The sequence below is a fragment of the Erythrolamprus reginae genome, chromosome 3 (assembly GCF_031021105.1).
Source record: "Erythrolamprus reginae isolate rEryReg1 chromosome 3, rEryReg1.hap1, whole genome shotgun sequence".
NCBI classification, from domain to species: Eukaryota; Metazoa; Chordata; class Lepidosauria; order Squamata; family Dipsadidae; genus Erythrolamprus; species Erythrolamprus reginae.
The window spans coordinates 84,865,461-84,886,544 of NC_091952.1; the positions used below are offsets into that span (position 1 = coordinate 84,865,461).

Here is a 21,084-nt window from a genome sequence, read left to right on the forward strand (position 1 = left end):
TGTGAATTTGGGCAAAATCCAGAAGACAGTGGAGAACAGTGGGGGCTTGGCATGGTATAGTCCATGGAATTGCAGTCGGAGGTGACTTAGTGACTGAACAACAAGAATTCACTTAACAACCAACTTGCTTAACAAATTGTAAAATTGTAGTTCCATTTGTGATTTCATATCAAGGACTACCTGTATAGGTACTCTTCAACTTACAACCAGAATTGCATCCAACATTTATGTTGCTAAGTGAAACATTTGTTAAATAAATTTTGCCCCATTTTACGACCTTTCCAGCTCTAGTTGTTAAGTGAGTTATTGCAGTTTTTAAAGACACTACTTTATATTTGTTAAGTGAATCTGGCTCCCCTATTGACTTTGCTTGTCAAAAGACTGCAAAAGATGATTATATGATCCTGGCACAATGCAATTGTCCTAGTTATGAGTCAGTTGCCAAGCATCTGAATTTTGATCAGATGACCATGAGGTTGTAAGTGTGAAAAATGGTCCTTAGTCACTGTTAAGGAGTGTGCAGAACCCTTAAGTTATCAAGGACATGCAGAGGAAAACGTGGATTCCAACAGATGTCCAGGAGATATGAGTAATTATTCAGTCATACAAGACAGATACATTAAAGTTCAATTAGTATTTACATTTATAAATAGCACAGTCAAGTTAAATAGTCATTATCTTGCAATACAATATTACAAGCCTATCTTTGTCTTACATATCAGACATACATTGCAGCTTACAAATACACACATAATTTACTACATCAGTCACAGTGAATCAGTAGAAAGAACAGAGCAGCAAGAGAATCATGCTTTCTGGCTCCCTCTTATGGCAACCTGCAACACTACCTCTTAAAGTTATAGTACTTCATTACAAACAAACATTCATTGTCAGCTTGCTTATATATTGCCAGCCCAACTGTCTTGTACATAGTACTAACAGTCACTATTTTCATTGTAACTTTGAATAGTCACTAAGTGAAGTAAGTGTAAGTGGTGACCTCTTTTGGGCCCCAAGTGAAAATGCCTGTTTGCCAGCATCTCTTTAGTTCCATCCTCTCCTAGGTCAGCTCTTGAAATATGAGAGGATGACATTAGTCATGATGAATAAGGGGGAGAGGTTGAGGGTCAGTTTTAATTCAACCTGTCACCTGATATTACCCAGATGTTCTAACATGTGCATTAAAACCTAACAATGCAGGCAGGGGGATCTCTGCAGAGTTAATATACAACAACTATTAATGTAATATACAGTACATTACTTTGCCAAGAGGTTGGAGGAACGCATTTATCCCTGAGTTTTTACAGAGTTTGCTAAAATCCGTTTTCGATTCCTCGGAAACTCTAATTTTGTTTCCACCCCCCACAAATGAAAGAACAAAAAAGGGAGAGAAGGTCAAAGTTTTTTCGTTTTACAATGTTTAGTTTAGAAATGTTCGACTTCTTTTATCTTTGTATCTATTTTATTGTATTTTTACCAGTGTTGTAAGCCGTCCTGAGTGCTTCGGGATTGGGCGGCATAGAAGTCGAATAAATAAATAAATAAATAAATAAATATAAATAAAGTTTGTAAGTTTGTGAAGAAGTTCGGTCTCTATTTTTAACACTTTTCCCTCCTCAAGTGTGTCAAACCTGGGTGCTTTCTCAGGTCTCGCAGTGCATTAAAAAAAAAGACTTAGGAATAACTCCGTGTAACGTAGCCCAGTTGTGGTGAAACATTAACCCACTTTCGCCTGAAGGCGCGAGGCTCCCGCGTGACGCCTCACGCCGTTCGGAAGGCGACGTAGTTTTTTCCCCCCTTATCGTGGCCACCTGGATGGCCGCTTCCCTCAGTTGCCTCGACACGCAGCCATTCAAGAGCGAAAGGCGCCAAGCTTGTTGCTCTGCTGACAGGATGTAGCCTTTCCCCCACCTAACCTAAGAAGCCAAAGAACCCGGATAATTCAAGAACTGGCTAGCAGGATTGTTTATTTTTTATGAGAGGCGGAGGCGCTTCATCCCTTTCGGGCGGGATCCTCCGCCACCTCAAAAAGCATCCCTTCCCGGGAAAGAGCGAGCGCCAAGCGCGCCCGGGAACTTCACAACCCCGGCGGAGAGGGCGCGCGAGCCCCTCCTCGCGCTTCCTTTGTTGTCCCAGGCGGGCTGCGGGCTGACCACCGCCAGCTGCTGAGCTTTTCCTTGCCCCTCCCGCTCTGAACTCGCCCGCCCCGGCTCCCCTTTCCCGCCCACCGGCTTCCCTTAAGCTCTGGCGGAGGGAGAACGTGTTTCGCCTCTGGGCCGGCAAGATGGCGGCCTCGGCGGGGTCCGGCCCCGGGGAGCCCGACCTGGGGGCCGGTGAGGAGCCCCGCGCTCTGTCCCCGCAGGAGATCGCCGGCCGGCTGCAGAGCACGAGGCGGGAGCTGAGCAACAGGCGCAAAATCCTGCTGAGGAACCTGCCAGCTGAAAGCAGCAGCCAGGTGGGTGGCGGAGAAGAAGAAGCAGAAGCCGCGGCGGGGCAGATAGAGCGAGGCGCGGAGTCCCGGCGGTGGGGAGAGGCGGAGGGGTGGTAGGGAACCCCGACGAAGATCTCGGAGATGCCCCCCCCCCCCGAAACTACAACTGCACTACAATCCCTTCAAGTTTCCACTATGATGCTGTTTGGGAAGGATGACCCGTAGTCCAAAGAATCCGGACTCTCCCAGTGTTGCAAGAGAAGCGTTTGAGCGTAGGGAAGGGGAAAGTTTTCTATGGGGAGAAATAACTTCCAGACTTTCTCCCAGGTTAGCGAAATCTGTTCTTTGGTCCCTGTTTAAACCTGGCTAGTCAGTGGGGTAAGTGCCCCCCATAGAAGAAGAGTCGTAGGTGCCTAAGTTCCTGGAAAGAGAGGAGGAAACCTTTGTCCTTGAAGGTTCTCTTTTTTTCAAGAGGCAGCTGGACTTTCTTGTTTTTCTTGGAAGATTCTGGTGCAGGAAGCTTCTTCGGGTAGGATTAGATAGTGGGGGAGGAGGAGGAAGGAGAAGGAGAAGAAAGGAGGAGAAGAAAGATGATGAAGAGGGAGGAGAAGAAGAGGAAGAAGAAAGAAGAAGATGATAATGAGGAAGAAGAAGAAGAAGGATAAAGAAGAAGAAAGATAATGAAGAAGAGGGAGGAGGAGAAGAAGAGGAGGAAGAAGAAAGCTTCTTGGATGAGAAACAAAACTTTTCAAAAAAAAAACCCAAAAAACTCCAGTTGCCTCTTGATAAAAAGTACCTTTTCCAGGACAACTGTGGATGACTGGGAATCTCCATAAGACATTGAAGAAGTCTTTGGATCTCTGGAAGAAAAGATCAGGTGAAATTTAGATAGCAGCCTGAGTAGGAATCTACTCATGAGAACAGTTAGGAAAAGAGTCACAGATAGGGGGAAAATAATCCTGTAAGCAGGCTGCACTTCATAGGGGTTGGTTTTTTGGGTTTTTTTGGTAACAGAATCCAGTGTATGCCAAAGGAACTATCTCTGCGTGAGTGGCAGCAAAATATACAAAGCTCTTTGCGGCTCTCTCTGTAAACTATAAAGTTCTCTGGCAGTAGAAGAGCAAGTGTGAAGCATTATTATTGTGTCTGATGGCACAGTCAGCCCTGTGTTCAGACTGGATTTGGCATTTTCTCAAGTCTTTCCCAAGGATAGACAGATGTTGTTGTTTGATAGCATTAAACTAACCTTGCAGGATATAAGATATAGCTGCCATTTTCCTTTTTAAAAATAATAATAAGTTATCTATGTTTGGGGGATAATACGGTATATTTTGTTAAATATTATATACAGGAGTCTCATCGCCTTTAGACTGAGACAGACATCCCATAAATGGAAGCGCAGTTAGGAATCATGACTGCTAGAGTACTTTAAAAAAAAATAGGAAAAGGAAATACTTCTGTTCTCTTGTCTGGATAGCAGATGTAACCAATATCGGAACTTTATCTTATTGAGTCTTTGGAAATGCATCTTGCATGTTATCCTTCTCTCCAAATAAAGCATTATTTATGCTGTCTGAGGCCATCTAGTTCACATTAGAAATACAAATTCTCATTTTATTTTTTTATGAGTGATTTTATAGACTTCTTATAACTTCCCATTGCTAACATTGATCAAGTTTTTAGCTCTTAAATGTCATTTTGCTTCTATGTGATTGTAAAATATATTGGTAATAGGAAAATATTCAAATCTATGGAGCCTATCTGTATAAAAGAATTTCAGAGTTGACAGGTGTTCATCATATAACAATTTGAAATAGTAACTTTCTTCTGTTATAGCTAAAAATTAAGTGTGCAGAAAAATCTAATGCATTATTTGTCTCTATAAAGATAATTAAATTACCAATGAACAAACAGTTTGCTATTTCTGTGTATCGAAACATATGTTTGTAATTGGTGGTTCATCTTTTCAGATGTCAAAAAAAATTGTCTTATGTTTAGGGAAGATTCATAATCACCATGAGCAATTGGAGCAAATCTGCTTTTGTTTTTGTTTTTAAAAATAGCCTGTGCAGGTGGTACTAAGGATGTTAATGCACCACATTTTCCACTTCACAATATGAAGTGCTTGCATAGCTAAAAACCTCAAGAATGGTATTTAATTTTTGCAAACTTTTATCCTATATAGCAAAAGGTTTTTAAAAATCTCTTGTTTTGGAAGAGATTGTGAAAGGTTTAAAAAAACTTAAGCCTGAAGTGTGGAAATAGTTGTACAGGATATCCAGGATAAAGATGAAGAAAAAATTATGGTTTTAATAAATAAGATTTAACCTGAAGATTAATTCAGACAAAAATTGCAGTTAATTGTTCACTTTTTCAAGACCCTTATGGTTCTTTCTTTTTTTTTTTTGGCATAGTACTGTATTGTATTATGAAGGACAATAAAGCATTTTGCCAAGTATTTTACTATATTTTGTTGTGACACCTACGATAGTATGGAGAGAATGGTACAAAGCAGTGATAGCAAACATTTTTTGGCTCAGGTGCTCAAAAGGGTGGCCATGCACAATAGCATGTGTGAGCATGCACACACCCATAATACAATGCCATTTTCCCATGCATGTGCACAGCTCCCCCAACGCATACACAGAGGCCTCACTGAAACTTCAGGACTCCTGGTAGGTCCATTAGGCTATTTTTCATTCTCTCTTGTGAAAAATGGCCCAACGGCTCAACAAACTGAGCCGTTTTTCGCCATCCCCAGGGTTCAGGAGGCTTTCCTGAAGCCTGAGCAGAGCTAAGATGGCCAAAAAGAAGCCCAAAAATCAGCTGGACAGCAGGCGCATATGTGCTGGAGCTGACATAGGGCAACGCCTTGCATGCCTTCACATATGGCTCCACATCCCACCTGTGGCACGCATGCCATAGATTTGCCATCACAGGTATAAAGTCTTATGATAACTTTTTCCATTAAGTTGCAATGGAGTATCTCTGTAGAGATGCAGTGGGGGGGTATTTATTTAATCAGACACTAATTGTGTAAGTTCTCCCACTTAAAAAGATGAGAGAGGCCTGTAATTGACATCATAGGTAGACCTCAACTGTGAGAGACAATGTGAGAAAACACATCCAGAAAATCACAGTCTGATTTTTAACAAATTTATTTGCAAATTATGGTGGAAAATAAGTATTTGGTCAATAACAAAAGTTCATCTCAATACTTTGTTATACAGTGATCCCCCGCTCGTTGCGAGGGTTCCGTTCCAGGACCCCCCGCAACGAGCGGGTTTTCGCGAAGTAGCGCTTCGGAAGTAAAAACACCATCTGCGCATGTGCAGATGGTGTTTTTAACTTCCGCAGCGCTAGCGAGGAGACGAAGATTGGGGGCGGCGCGGCTGTTTTAAAACGTCGCCGCCGACATGGGGGGCTCGCTAGCACCCCCCCAAACCCCCAACCCGGGTTTGGGGGTGTGCTAGCAAGCCCCCCATGTCGGCGGCGACGTTTTAAAACACCCGCGCGGCTTTCCAATGAGTCCCGAAGACAAACGCGGAAGTTTGACGTTTGTCTTCGGGACTCATTGGAAAGCTCCGATCGTTTTCAAACAGGCGCGCCATTCTCCGCTGACTCCTGGCGAACTTCCCCGCTTTAGGAGTCAGCGGAGAACGGCGTGCCTGCTTTAAAACGATCGGAGCCGGCCGGCTCCGGGCGCGCCGTTCTCCGCTGACTCCTAAAGCGGGGAAGTTCGCCAGGAGTCAGCGGAGAACGGCGCGCCCGGAGCCGGCCGGCTCCGATCGTTCTCCGCTGACTCCTGGCGAACTTCCCGGGCGAAGGGCGAAGGGCGGGCGAGCGGGTGCTGGGGGGGGGCTTCGCCCTCCCGCCAGCAAGAGGGGGAAGACCCAGGGAAGCCGCCCAGCAGCTGATCTGCCCGGCGCCATCTACGCATGCGTGCCCATAGAAAAAAGGGCACGCATGCGCAGATGGTGTTTTGACTTCCGGGTTCAAAAATCGCAAATTACCCTGTTCGCAATGGTCGGGACGCAATAACCGGGGGATCACTGTATATCCTTTGTTGGCAATGACAGAGGTCAAATGTTTTCTGAAAGTCCTCACAAGGTTAGGAAACACTGTTGCTGGTATGTTGGCCCATTCCTCCATGCAGATCTTCTCAAGAGCAGTGATGTTTTGGGGCTGTCGCTGGGCAACACGGACTTTCAACTCCCTCCAAGGGTTTTCTATAAGGTTGAGATCTAGAGACTGGCTAGGCCACTCCAGGACCTTGAAATGTTTCTTGTTGCCCTAGCGGTGTGCTTGGGATCATTGTCATGCTGAAAAACCCAGCCATGTTTCATCTTCAGTGCCCTTGCTGATGGAAGGAGGTTTACACTCAAAATCTCACGATACACAGCCCCATTCATTCTTTCATGCACACGGATCAGTCGTCCTGGACCCTTTGCAGAGAAACAGCCCCAAAGCATGATGTTGCCACCCCATGCTTCACAGATATGGTGTTCTTTGGATGCAACTCAGCATTCTTTCTCTTCCAAACATGGCAAATTGTGTTTCTACCAAACAGTTCTACCTTGGTTTCATCTGATCATATGACACTCTCTCAATACTCTTCTGGATCATCCAAATGTTCCTTAGCAAACTTCAGACGGCCCCAGACATGTACTGCCTAAGCAGGGGGACACGTCTGGCAATGGAGGATCGGAGCCCCTGTGTTACTGATGGTAGCCTTTGTTACCTTGGTCTCAGCTCTCTGCAGGTCATTCACTAAGTTACCCCATGTGGTTCTGGGATTTTTGCTCACCGTTCTTGTCATCATTTCGACTTCATGGGGTGAGATCTTGCATGGAGCCCCAGATCGAGGGAGATTATGAGTGGTCCTGTATGTTTTCCATTTTCTAATTATTGCTCCCACAGTTGATTTCTTCACACCAAACTGCTTGCCTATAGCAGATTCAGTCTTCCCAGTCTGGTGCAGGGCTACGATTTTGTTTTTGGTGTCCTTCGACAGCTCTTTGGTCTTCACCATAGTAGAGTTTGGAGTGTGACTGTTTGAGATTGTGGACAGGTGTCTTTTATACCAATAACAAGTTCAAACAGGTGCCATTATTACAGGTAATGAATGGAGGACAGAGAAGCCTCTTAAAGAAGAAGTTGCAGGTCTGTGAGATCTTGTTTGTTTGTAGGTGACCAAATACTTATTTTTCACAATAGTTTGCAAATAAATTCATTAAAAATTAGACAATGTGATTTTTCTGGATGTGTTTTCTTCTGTTGTCTCTCATAGTTGAGGTCTATTTATGATGTCAATTACAGGCCTCTCTCATCTTTTTAAGTGGGAGAACTTGCACAAATGGTGTCTGACTAAATACTTTCCCCCCACACACACTGTATGTTCAACATAAGAAATATTTCCAATGGCTTTCCTTTGTTGTGAACATTAGTTCAATTAACTTTTTTTGCCCGACTTTTTAATATTGGTAAAATAATTATAACAATGTCTTACTTTGAATTTTAAAATTTCCATTAAAATTTTATATCACAGTAAACTGTTCTGTATTCCCTCATGTGTCAGTCAGTATAGTTTAAATATTATATACCGTGTTTCCCCGAAAGTAAGACAGTGTCTTACTTTCTTTTTACCCCCAAAAGCCCCACTACGTCTTACTTTCGGGGTATGTCTTACATTGGAAAAAAATTGAAAGGGTCGCGTTCCCGAAGGCATCTCCCCAGAGTCCAGAAGGGCAGCCGCGGGACAGGAGCCTCGTGAGCCCTTTTCCAAGTTCAACCTCAGGGCTCCAAGCGGCGTGCACGTGTGGAGCCACAGATGCGTGTCGGGGAAGCGTGTGTCTGGAGGGGAGGAGCCGCTCTGCACAGTTGGGCAGCCCCACCTGCCTGCCGGAAAGGAGGCGGACGAAGGAGAGCGCAGCTCCGGCCGCTCGCCTCGGAGCTGGTCGGCCTCGCTGGCCGCTTGCAGCCGAGCCTCGGCAGGACTTGGTTGCTGGGATGAGCGCCTTCGCTACAAGCCGCCGCCCGCTTGGCTCGCTTCGGACCAGCGCCGTCCTTCGCTTTGCCAAGCTGGGGAAGAGGCGGTGGCGCCGCGGCGAGGCGAAGGCGAGGGGCGCACGGGGAGCTTGGAAGCGACGTCATCGGGCTCCCCCCGGCAATCCCCCCGTGTTTCCCCGAAAGTAAGACATATGTCTTACTTTTGGGGTACGGCTTATATTAGCCAACCCCCCTGAAACCTCCGATACGTCTTACAATCGGGGGTGTCTTACTATCGGGGAAACAGGGTAGATGCCAGTGCTACCAAAATTGGTCGATTAGGTTTAGATTAGAAGCAGGAGTGAAATGTTCCCAGTTCACTCTGCCTACCTGCCCGGTCACCGCAATTTGGGGTCTTTTATTTTATTTTTTATTTTAATTTGACTTCTAAGCTGCCCAGGGCAGCTTACAACAATATAAAATTACAATATAAAATTACAAACAACAATAAAAGGAAGTCAAGAAAAAACAATCTTAATTACTAAAATCGTAGCTACCGTGTTTCCCCGAAAATAAGACACTGTCTTATATTAATTTTTGCTCCAAAAGTTGTGCTATGTCTTATTTTTGGGGGGTGCCTTATATTTCTCAAATAAGACAAATTCACAGGCAGAAAAGCTGACACCCCCAAAGAAAGTGTACTGTACGGTACACTGATTACGGTACGGTACCTGTCAGTATGGCACCCACACACACAAACAACAGCACTTATATGGTACAACAGTATACTCCCGCTATTGCAGCTTCTGGCCACCAGAGGAACTACAGTCTACGCACTGTAGTGGAGACAGTAATGGCGGTGAGACAGCAGCAGATTGTGTCTGCTGTACTGGATGGTACAAAGCGATGGGAGGAACCAGCAGGGGACGCCACATTATTATGGTACCGCTATGAACAGCTTTGAATGGTACCCTATGTTTTTCCACCGTACTGTATGTAAACTTGACTACGCCTTATTTTCGGGGGGTGCCTTATATTAGCAAATTCTGCAAAACCTCTGACATGCCTTACTTTCGGGGTACATCTTATTTTCGGGGAAACAGGGTAAAACTCATTTTGGGATAACTCAACAACATGCGTACATACTATTCATCCACAAATATATTCATACAGATAGTGAAGCTAATTATTAATTTAGGGCCTCCAGGCCTGCCAGCATAGTCATGTCTTTGTGGCCTTATGAAAAGCCAGCAGAGTCTGAGCAGTACGGACATTGGGAGAAGTTGATTACCCTCTGCGAATGCACAAAGTGTTTCGTGCATGCGTAGAAGGTAAAACAATGCAAATTGTTGCGTAGGGGTAGATGGGTGGAGCCTTGCACTGCCTTCATGACCAGCTCTACAATGACTGACAGGCACAAGCGAACCGGGAGCATTTTACCCCTGCTTAGAAGTCTTTGAAAAAACTTCATTTTTAGCCCTACATAGAATGACAAGATTGCACATTCTGAAGAGGAAGCACACAGTTCCGGGCTGATCTCAGGTGCTTAGGCTCATGGAAAAAAAACCTGGAACATTAACACAACCTAAATATCACTTTAAAGTTTTATGCTTTCTGCTTTATAACTGATGACCCTTACAGGAAAAGAACTTCAAAATACTATCTCAGAAATGGGAACAGTAAAAGAGTTAGCCTGGCAGGATGTTAAACAGACTGCATAGAAATAATAATAATAATAATTTTTAAAAAACGTAAAACCCTGAATCTTAAGCCTCTGATTGGGAAACTTTGGGCCTGTCATTGTCTCGGTTAACCCATCTCATAGGACAGAAATCTTCAAACTTGGCAACGTTAAGACTTGTGCACTTCAACTCCCAGAATTCCCCAGCCAGCATAGCTGACTGGAGAAGTCTGGGAGTTGAAGTCCACAAGTCTTAAAGTTACCAAGTTTGGGGACCCCTGTGATATAATGATTGTCATGGGGAAATGGAGGCATGGGTATTAAGTATGTTCCCTTCCTTGAACCGACCGTTTTTAAAAAAAAAAGTAGACTTAAAATTAACAGCAGCAGCAACAACCTATGATGCGATGTCTGTATAAAAAAACTCTAGCCACTATTGATATGACCCAGAGTATTCTAGGTGCTTTCTCTCAAAGCCCAAATGATCAGACACTTGATGAGAATAGCAGTGAAGAATAAGCACATTTTAGAATGATCTCTTGGAAAGAGTCTTCGGAGAGGGGCGGCATACAAATCCAAATAATAAATAAATAAAATAAAGAGGAGGACATAGATTCCACATCCAAAGAATTTCTTTAGGACCGCAGCTTTCCAGCTTGAGAAGGAGAGGAAGTGAACCCGCATTTCTTTCAATAATCCTCTTTTTAAAACCCTTGTCTTCCTGCTGCTAGTGGTAGGGAGAAGGCAGAAATCTGGAGCACATCTGATGGAAAGGGAAAGAATGTAACTGACTCCCTGTGGCCCATGGCAAACACCTGTTGCAGCCACCAGTTGAAGCAGAATTTCATGGTTAACTCGAGTTACTTAGTAGCTGTTTTAAAATATAATTTGACACAACAATTTCCCTGTGAAATGGGATTTAGATTGCAAATTGCAAAAAGAGAAGAGTTATTTGCCAGATGTTTGCATTTTTATTACCCGTGAGGTTTGAAAACATTCATATGGCACTCTAGTGAATACTTTTATCAGAATTGTTTTCCTGAATATGGATTGAAACATTGGCTAGAAATAAGAACAAATAATCCATAGCAAATGAAATCTTGCATTATTACTACAGTACATTGTTTTGCATAATAATTAGAATAACTTTATTGTCACTTTAAATGTATACTAACCGGTATACAGTGTTCCCTCGATTTTCGCGGGTTCGAACTTCGCGAATAGCCTATACCACAGTTTTTCAAAAAAATACTAATTAAAAAAATACTTCGTGGTTTTTTTCCTATGCCACGGTTTTTCCCATCAGATGATGTCATACGTCATCGCCAAACTAATAATTTTTGCAAATAAATAACAAAAAAAAAATATTGTTAATAAATAATTATGTTTATAAATATCAGGATCACTAAGTGCCTTATTCAATGGTGAGTACCAGTAATAATGGTGAGTAAATGATTGTTAAGGGAATGGGAAATGGTAATTTAGGGGTTTAAAATGTTAAGGAATGGCTTGGGATACTGTCCATAGCCAAAAATTGTGTATTTACTTCCGCATCTCTATTTCACGGAAATTCGACTTTCGCGGGCGGTCTTGGAACGCATCCCCCACGGAAATCGAGGGAACACTGTACATTACAATGAAATTTCATTGAATACATGGTTACATCAAATATACTCTAACGCTTGTAATATATTTTCACAATCCAACCAATCAGGCTTTTTCAGTGTGGGTGTCCCTCTGATCTTCCTGCCAATCGGCTTAGAGCTTTGTTGGGAGAATTGGCGCTAGACTTATGGTTGGGGGTCACCATAACATGAGGAACTGTATTAAGAGGTTGTGGCATTAGAAAGGTTGAGAACCACTGTTGTACATAAACAAGACAAGCCTATTCCTATTGAAACCTTGACAATTCAAATAGGTATGCATGGGATTAGATTGAATTCTGATGCAATCATGTTATTAGTGTCCCAAAGGTACACATTGTGTCTGGCTTGTATATGTTTTTCATTCAAGAGTTCCTCTGCTTTAATGCAGTGCATGAGGGTGGGGAAAAGCACTAGCAGACATACATATACGTATGTTATATAGAAAAGAATCCCTATGGATAGAACTGTCCAGAGTCTCCTTAAGAACACAGTGGCCCAGAAAGAGACAAGAATTTGACATTTATGTGGGAGAATCAGTCTGTTTAATGGTTAAGATGTTGGATTGGAATAGAGAAAGCTCAAATCCGTTTTCCTCTCTCAAACCCTCCAGATGACTTTGGCCCAGTACAACCAGTCTTATAAGTTTGTTATATGCATAAATGGAAGAAATGATATTTATGCCAGGTTAAACTCCTAGATGGAAAATATTACATAAGTCTAATGAACACATAAGGGCAGGGGACAGTCTGAAGCAATATAAATGGACAAAAAGAAACAAACCCCCATCAACTCCATTATCTTAACTTAAATAATAATGATTGCAATAATATGATGTTACATCTTCAATAAAGTATTTTCTTTTCCTAGTTCTGAAGAGTCAGAAATTAAACATATTCTTACATTGTTTACTCAAGGAAAGGACTCTGTCTGAGAATATAGCAAAGATCAGGAAGTTCCAGTTCTAATATCATCTATATTAAAAATTCATGGTTACTTGGTGATTGAGGAAGAATACAAACTGATGAACACATTAAAAAAAATCTACTGAACCATGAGATGGGTGGTAAATAAAGTAGATGGTAGATAGATAGGTAGATAGGTAGGTAGGTAGATAGATAGAAAAATAGATAGATGATAGATAGATAAAAGATAGACAGACAGACAGACAGACAGACAGGAATAGGTGGATGGATGGGGGGATGGATGGATGGGTGGGTGGGTGGGTGCAGGCAGGCACTTGGATTCTCAGAATGCAAAAAACAATGCTAAATGTTTTACCAGATTCTTTTATAAATTCTCATACCGTGTTTCCCCGAAAGTAAGACAGTGTCTTACTTTCTTTTTATCCCCAAAAGCCCCACTATGTCTTACTTTCGGGGTATGTCTTATATTGGAACAAAATTGTCGATTTTTTTGTTTTAACCATAAAATTAAGATTTATTAACAACCTGAACAGTATGGCGTGGGCAGGAGGCGGCGCTCATTTGGATCAGACGGAGGCGGCAGACGCGGTGACGTATGGAGGGGGGCGGCGCGGAAGTGGGCAGGAGGCGGCGCTCATTAAGATCAGAGGGAGGTGGCAGACGCGGCGACGTATGGAGAGGGGGACGGTGCAGACGTGGGCAGGAGGCGGCGCGCAGCGAGATGAGAGGGAGGCGGCAATACCCCCGTGTTTCCCCGAAAGTAAGACATATGTCTTACTTTCGGGGTACGGCTTATATTAGCCGACCCCCCTGAAACCCCCGATACGTCTTACAATCGGGGGTGTCTTACTATCGGGGAACAGGGTAGCTGATTACAAAAATATAACACAGTGTACAGTTAGTGTATTATCATAGCTAAAAGTGATGAACCTGGATTTCTCAATCCAAGTCTAAATACTCTTTGAACTTGAAGCTTGCTACATGACTTTGAATGATTTATTTTATCTCTGGCCATTCTATTATATGGATAAATTTAAGAAGATTCCAAATATGTTATCTGAATCTCTCATAGAAAGATAGTTATTCTTGCTACCTTACAAGGTTATGAAAGGTCACCTGTAATCTGAAAAGGTTGCTAATGGACTCCAGGGAGTTATTGTCTCTCTTTTCTGCAAGACAGAAAATACAATATTGATATAGCCAGTGTCTCCACCTTGCCTTGTCTTACTATTGAAACATCAATGGCAGGTACTTTATACATAGTATTTGCTTTAGAGATAGGTAACTGTATTTTTAGAATAATAGAATTTGAGATACTATAAATATCTATATATTGCTAAATATGCATTTAAGAAATATTTGGAAAATGTGCTTTTTTAATATCGGGTTTTATTTTGGTTGTGAAAATCTTAATTATGATAGAAACAAATGTAAACCAAAAAATTCAAAAAGAATATTGTAGTACATTATGATATACATACCGGTAACTTGTAATGCCTTATGAGTTGCTGAAATACAGTATTTATATTATTTTATATCTTTGCTCATTTTCAATATTGGATGTTTGCCTCAAAAATGTAATTGATGGTCACTATTGCCCAGCTGCATTTCTTTAAATGATTTCTGGTTTTGGTTCATAAAAGGCAGAACGTTATAATTTTGATACTGCTTATCCTCTTATTTCCCTAGGGCACTGAAGAACTGTACATAGTATAGCAATAAGTAGAACTCCAAGGCTTTTTGTGTAGGATAATAATAATTATTGTATACGTGCCATTTCTCCCTTTGTAATATTTAAGTGGTTTAGATTTCAAATGAAAAAAGTGTTCCAGTCTTTTTTCTGTAAGGTTTTCCTGTGTCTATTAGTATTTAACATACAGTATTTAACTTAATATAATCTTTTTTATTCCAAATGCCTAGTTGAGTAGCTTATTAATTGCTCTTTAATTTTGCCATATACTCAGAGGCCACATTTTGTGGGTTGCTTTTCTTTTATACCACTACAATAACCTTGATCTATGTATAAATGAAAAGCAATATGTTAATAATTTAAATGAATAAATACATAAATAAATCAGAATTGAGACTCTAAAATGGGTAGAGCTGGACTTGTACTGAAGGGAGTAGAGTTAACATCCTCATCCCCAAGTGGAAATTTTCTTCCTCTTAGTCATAATAGCTCATTAAAATAAAAAAGTAGGTATAAAAAGTTGCATTTTAAAAAGTAAGTATAAAAAGTAAGTAGCGCTGTGCAGTATAAACTTTAAAAGTATTGATAAATAATTTGACATTTGTTGTGTTTCTCTATCATCCATTAGTTAATATCCCAGTTTATTTCAAAGAATATAAGAGCATTATATGGTATTTTTCTACAAGCATATCACACTGAGATATACAGTGGTACCTCGAGATACGAGTTTAATTCGTTCCGGACCTGGGCTCTTAAGTCGAGCAGCTCTTATCTCGAACGACTTTTCCCCATAGGAATTAATGTAAATAATTTTAATTGGTTCCAGCCCTCAAAAAACTCACAAAGTTAGTCTAAATTATGCAGAGACATGTTTTTAATGAAGAAATGTACATGTACATATAAATGAATAATGAAGTTTCTTTCACTTAACTTGTAAACTTTCTTAAACTTTTAAATTTACATATGTTCAACTTCTCTGCCACCCAATCCTGTAGGACAGAGGTCCCCAACCCTTTTTGCACCAGGGACCGGCTTTAAGCGATCAAGAGAGGAATGGGTGAATGAATGGACGGAGGGTGGGAAGGAAGGAAGGAAAGAGGGAAGGGACAGGAACAGAGGAAGGAAGCAAGGAAACTTATGAAAGGGGAGAGTAAGAAAGGAATGAGTGAAGGGAGGGAGGGAGGGAAGAAGGTGGGAAGGAGAAAGAAAAGAAGAAATAGAAGGGAAGGTAAAAGAGAGAAAGAAAAAGAGCAAGAAAGAAAGCTGCAAGCACCCCCCCGAACCCCCCAGGCCGGCTGCAACCTTTTAAAACACGCGCGCCGCTTCGCAGCTGTCTCCTGAAGCCGAACGCGGAAGTTAGCGTTTGGCTTCAGGAGACAGCTCCTTGGCGCTTGTATCTCGAATTTGGGCTTGTAAGTAGAACAAAAATATCTCTCCCCTCCCAGCTCTTATCTCGAGTTGCTCTTAAGTAGAGCAGCTCTTATGTCGGGGTTCCACTGTAATCCGTAATTTCTTATAGTCCCTTATTTGGAACTGTTGAAATTATCTGATGTTGCACAGGCAATCTGCAGTTCAAGAGTTGGAAATTCTGACAGCTACATTTGTAAAAACACAATGACTACCAAGCTGTACAACATGATTTACGGTAACTACATTGAAAGTTGCTGAATAGCCTAGCGTATTTTCCATGATCTAAAAATAAACTTAGCAGATAAGTATAATGTACTTTGTTAATCCCTTTTTAAAATTTGATTTTATAGATGTCAACTGGATATTATTTTATTTGATGGACTATTCTCAGAAGAATTATGTATGGTGATAAAAGCAGTTGTCCATTATGCAAGTTTCAAGCATGTCTTTAAATAGTAAATAGTTCATCATAGCATCCAGAAGCTGTTCTATAATTGCCTTTCATGGAAAGCACTGTTAACTCCTATCCTTATAAATAAGATTTCTCTTTCTCTTTTAAAATTCCGCCCCCTCCTAGGAAACTGGTCAATTACTCAATAATAGCAGTAACATAGTATCGCTGCGTAGGTCCTCCCAAAAAAAAAAGCATCATGTTTTATTAATGTGGCATTTGACAGCTGTTAACCGCTGAAATAAGAGACCAGTGTTCAATTTGACTAAAAAGATACTTAATCCTGCCATTAAACTACATATATTGAATTAGCAGATTGGCAAAACAAGAGTGTATTATGATCTTGGACTCAGGTCATTCATTTATTAGCGCTGTATCTTGAGACATACGCATATGACCTTGAAGATGCGCATATGTGTAGGCCCTATACCAATGATGGTAAACCTTTCTTTCCTCAGGAGTCAAAAGAATGCACGCGTGCACAGTAGCACATACATGTGCGCATACACTCATTATTCAATTCCCGCATGTGCGTATGACCCCCCTTGCGCTTCCCCACTCCTGTGCATGTGTGCACAACCTCCCCACATGCCCCATTTTGGGCCTAGCAGGCCTGCCTAAAGCCTCTAGAGGCTGGAAACGACCTGTTTCCTGACTTCTGGTGGGCCCATTTTTTGCCCTCCCCAAGTTCCATAGGTTTTCTTGGTCCCTGGGGGGGGGCAGAAATGACCTCCCCTCCCCCAGAGGCTCTCCGGGAGCCAAAAATGCTCTTACAGAGCCTTTATGTAAGTCTTGTACTTACCTGGTATCCAAAAGGTATCCAAAATGGCCGCATGGAGACTGGGAAAGGGAGAAGTGGGCGGGGCCAATAAAAAATTAGCTGGCGCACACATGCACACTGGAGCTGAGCTAGGGCAATGGCTCATATGCCCGCAGATATGGCTTTGCATGGTATAGGTTTGCCATCACAGCCATATACCATAGTTGGCATTAAAGGGACTTTTAATTAGTATACATAAAGCTGGTCATTTAGGCTCTAAGAGTCCTATCTCTACTAGGATGTGATACATGAAAAAAAAAAAAGATACGTTACCCTTTTGGTTACACAGTTTTCCTTTCAAAAATAATGTCATTAAGTTGTTAGTCCTCGACTTATAATCACAATTGAGTCCAAAATTTTCATTTAATGGGAGTTTTAAGTGAGTTTTGCCCCATTTTATGACCTGTCTTGCCACGGTTGTTAAGTGAATCATTTCAGTTGTTAAGTTAGTACATATTTGTTGAGTTTGCTTGTCAGAAAATGTCACAAAGGGTGATCACATGACCTTGAGACACTGCAACCCTCATGAATACATGCCAATTGCCAAGTGTCCAAATTGTGATCATATGACCGTGCAACAATTTTTTTCACTACCACTGTGGGCGTGACTTATTTTGTGGGTGTGGTTCGATGGTCATGTAACTGAGTAGGCGTGGCCAACTTGATGTCATTCATGCCCATGTCCTCACTCACATGTCCTCTACCTAGCCACGCTCACAAAACCTGCAAAAATTAATATTTTGCTAGCTGGGAGGCTAGCAAAGAAACCTCATTGCTTCTACCTCAGCGCCAGCAGAAATGGATGTGTTCTAAATTTTCCCCATGGCTAAGTGGGAGGGGCGTGGGCCTGAGATGGGGAGCGGCTCGCCCAGGTGGCTGGCGCGACAACCATGGGAGGAGAAACCCTTCTCGCCTCTGATGCATTACAACAGCGGGGAAGGCCTGTCAGAGGTGAGAAGGATTTATCCTCCTGTGGGTGATGCAACCGCCGCCTAGCAAGCCATTCCCCACCTCAGGCCTATGCCCCTCCCCTAGCCATGGAGAAAATTAATGTTTTGCCAGCTGGGATGCTAGCAAAAAAGCCTTGCTTTCCCTGGCTGCTTCCACATCAACACTGAGTCGTCCATACCCCCCCTACACACTCACACACACCAGGCTTGCCCTGGCAGCACCTCAGCAGTAGCTGAGGGGACCGGAGACCAAAGCAGGCACGGTGGCCGCCAAAGCCGCCACTTATTCCAACAGCCGAGGATGGAAGAGACTGCAGTGAGAGTGGCAGCTGGGGCAGGGAAAGGGGCAGGGCATCCCATGAGGTGTACATCTTATCGGAGACCGTCAGCTGTGATCTTGCGGCAACGTTTTCTTTTCTTTTCTTTTTTTTTTAAAAAACACCTCTCCAGACCAGCTTGAAAACTTCCGTGGTTGTTTAAGGGAGGGAGAAGTGGGGTGCAAAAGAAACCCGAAAACAAGCTGGCAGTGCTTGCGCAGTGCCAGAAAGAAAAACTCGGGGAGGGAGATTTTTTTTAAAATTACCGGTAATTACTGGTAAAACAAAAAGATGGCAGCATGAACTGGCACCGACTGATCCAGTTTGATGAAATCATTGTGACATCACCAGTGGGTCACTAACAGTGTGCACGAACCGGTCCAAACCGGGAGGAACCCACCCATGGCGTATGGCTGCTAAAATGGTGTAAGCATAAAAAAAAGTCATTGGTCACTTTTTTCAGTGCCTTTGTAACTGAATGGTCACCAAATGAATGACTGTAAATACAATTACTTATATTTTTCTCAAAAAAAAAAAATTGAGATATGAATATTAACTTTGGGACTGCTCTCTGACAGGCAATATGCAGCTCATCTCCTTCTTTCCATTCTTTCCTGGTATGATTTCTGTATTGCGTTTGTGATATGCAGTAAAATGTGTATTCTTGTTGGAATGAACGTGTGTGTGTGTATATATCATAATTATATATAATTATGTTGACAGGAATCTCTGAAACTTACACGGGAAGTAACCAGAGTATGTCAAGACCTTCATACCTGTACTTATGAAAATCTACGAAAACAAATATATATATATATATATATATATATATATATATATATATATATATATATATACACACACACACACACACACACACACACACACACACACACATACATACACACACACACACACACATAATTATGTATATATTCATGTATATATATTTATTAGATAAACAATGCTTTTGCTTAAAGGTTCAGCTGTTCACTCTGCACTTAATCTATAACAGTATAAGCCAAGTCACAAAGCACACTCAGACAACACCTTTTATTTGGTATTGGGGGTTTTAAAAATGTTGCATAAACTAATTAAATCAGGACTTAATTTTGCATGCCGTGTAAACCCAATCAGTTGTCACTTATTCAGTAGATCTCGGTTAATACAGCTACATTTACCCAATCATAAAACTGGTCTAAAACAATTTTTTTTGGTAATCATTGCAGCTGACTTTGTACTTTCTGAATCATTTTTTGTTCTGATTTCAAAAATGTATATAGTTTTTCTCTAGCAGGTATAGTTTTCATGCAGCAGCATCATTATTATAAGGCAGTGTTTTTCAACCAGTGTGCCGTGGCACACTAGTGTGCCGTGAGACATGGTCAGGTGTGCCGCGAAGCTCAGAGAGAGAAAGAAAGCAAGAGAGAAAGAAAGCAAGAGAGAGAAAGAGAACAAGAGAGAGAAGGAAAGCAAGAGAGAGAAAGAGCAAGAGAGAGAAAGAGAACAAGAGAGAGAGTGAAAGCAAGAGAGAGAGAAAGAGAACAAGAGAAAGAAAGCAAGAGAGAGAAAGAGAGAGAAAGAAAGCAATAGAGAAAGAGAAAGAGAGGGAGGGAAGGAGAGAGAGAGAAAGACATAGAGGGAGGTAGAGAGGGAGAGAGAAAGAGAGCAAAAAAGAGGAAGGAAGGAAGAGAAAGAAAGAGGGATGGAGAGAGAAAGAAGGGAGAGAGAAATAGAGCGAAAGGGAGGAAGAGAGAGAGAGAATTTTTTTGTCCAAACTTTTTTTAGCCCCCACCCTCCCCCCGCTCAATGTGCCCCAGGGTTTCGTAAATGTAAAAAATGTGCCGCAGCTCAAAAAAGGTTGAAAATCACTGTTATAAGGTATAGGAAATATACTGGCAACATTAAGAAAACAGTAATTTACGTATCAGAAATAACCTAATAACAAAAATGCTTCTATATCAGACACTTTATGTGATAGAGCAAAACCAAGCATATTTTTGGAATCAGCACATCAAACTCCATAAAACAGACATATTACTTTTGCTGATGATTTTTGTGTGTGTTGACCAGTGTAATTTGTTGATAATGAAACTTGGTCATATCAGTACTTGGACTAGGTATCATTTTCTTGCTATGCTCTTATAATGGGAGTTATTCAAAATATGGATGAGTTTTAATTAACATCAGAGACTGAGCATCTTCCCTCCTTGCAATATGACCCAAGTTTCTTCAGCTTGCCCATGTGGATACTGTATTTGTATAATTCTGCCCATTCTTTGAATTGTTATCCAAATTAGAAGCTCTACAACATTTGGCTTATTTTTATAAACAAAGAACCTCAAAATACTGCATACAAACTTGTTTGCTTGCTTAATTAGTTGATTATTTATTTTTCAAATGACTTAGGGTCTAACTATTTCTTATTAGGAAACTGCCCGGTTATAGTACTTAGATTAGCAGAAGAGGCCCTCCTGAAGATACCCTTACATCCAGAATCTCAGTATAGGAGAGGCCATTTTGTCTGTGACTTCCAAGCTATAAAATTTTCTTTCCAGAGAGATGCGTTTAGTTCCTGTTCTCCCAGTATCTAGGAAATGATCAAATGGCAGAAATCTATTTCTTTTATCAAACTTTTGTTATTAATGCTATTGGTTTTAATGTTGCTTATACTGATTCTTCTTCTTAAGTGGTTGAAATATTATAAAACAGCTCTGAGTGCATGTATAAGAAAAAAGACTTGGTGTAAAATGAATAATAACAAACAAATAAACAAA

The 21,084-nt window shown here is 41.6% G+C and overlaps 1 protein-coding gene across 2 annotated transcripts in view; it reads left to right on the forward strand.

Annotated features, from left to right (window-relative positions):
- The first annotated feature begins 2,129 nt into the window (after positions 1-2,129).
- The window catches only part of RAVER2 (ribonucleoprotein, PTB binding 2), a 59,864-nt gene continuing 40,909 nt past the window's right edge, over positions 2,130-21,084 (forward strand). For both annotated transcript variants that reach the window (XM_070746069.1, XM_070746070.1), the window contains exon 1: positions 2,130-2,455. In XM_070746069.1, the coding sequence (XP_070602170.1) occupies positions 2,285-2,455 (171 nt within the window). In that variant the 5' untranslated portion in view covers positions 2,130-2,284. The remainder of the gene's footprint in view (positions 2,456-21,084) is intronic.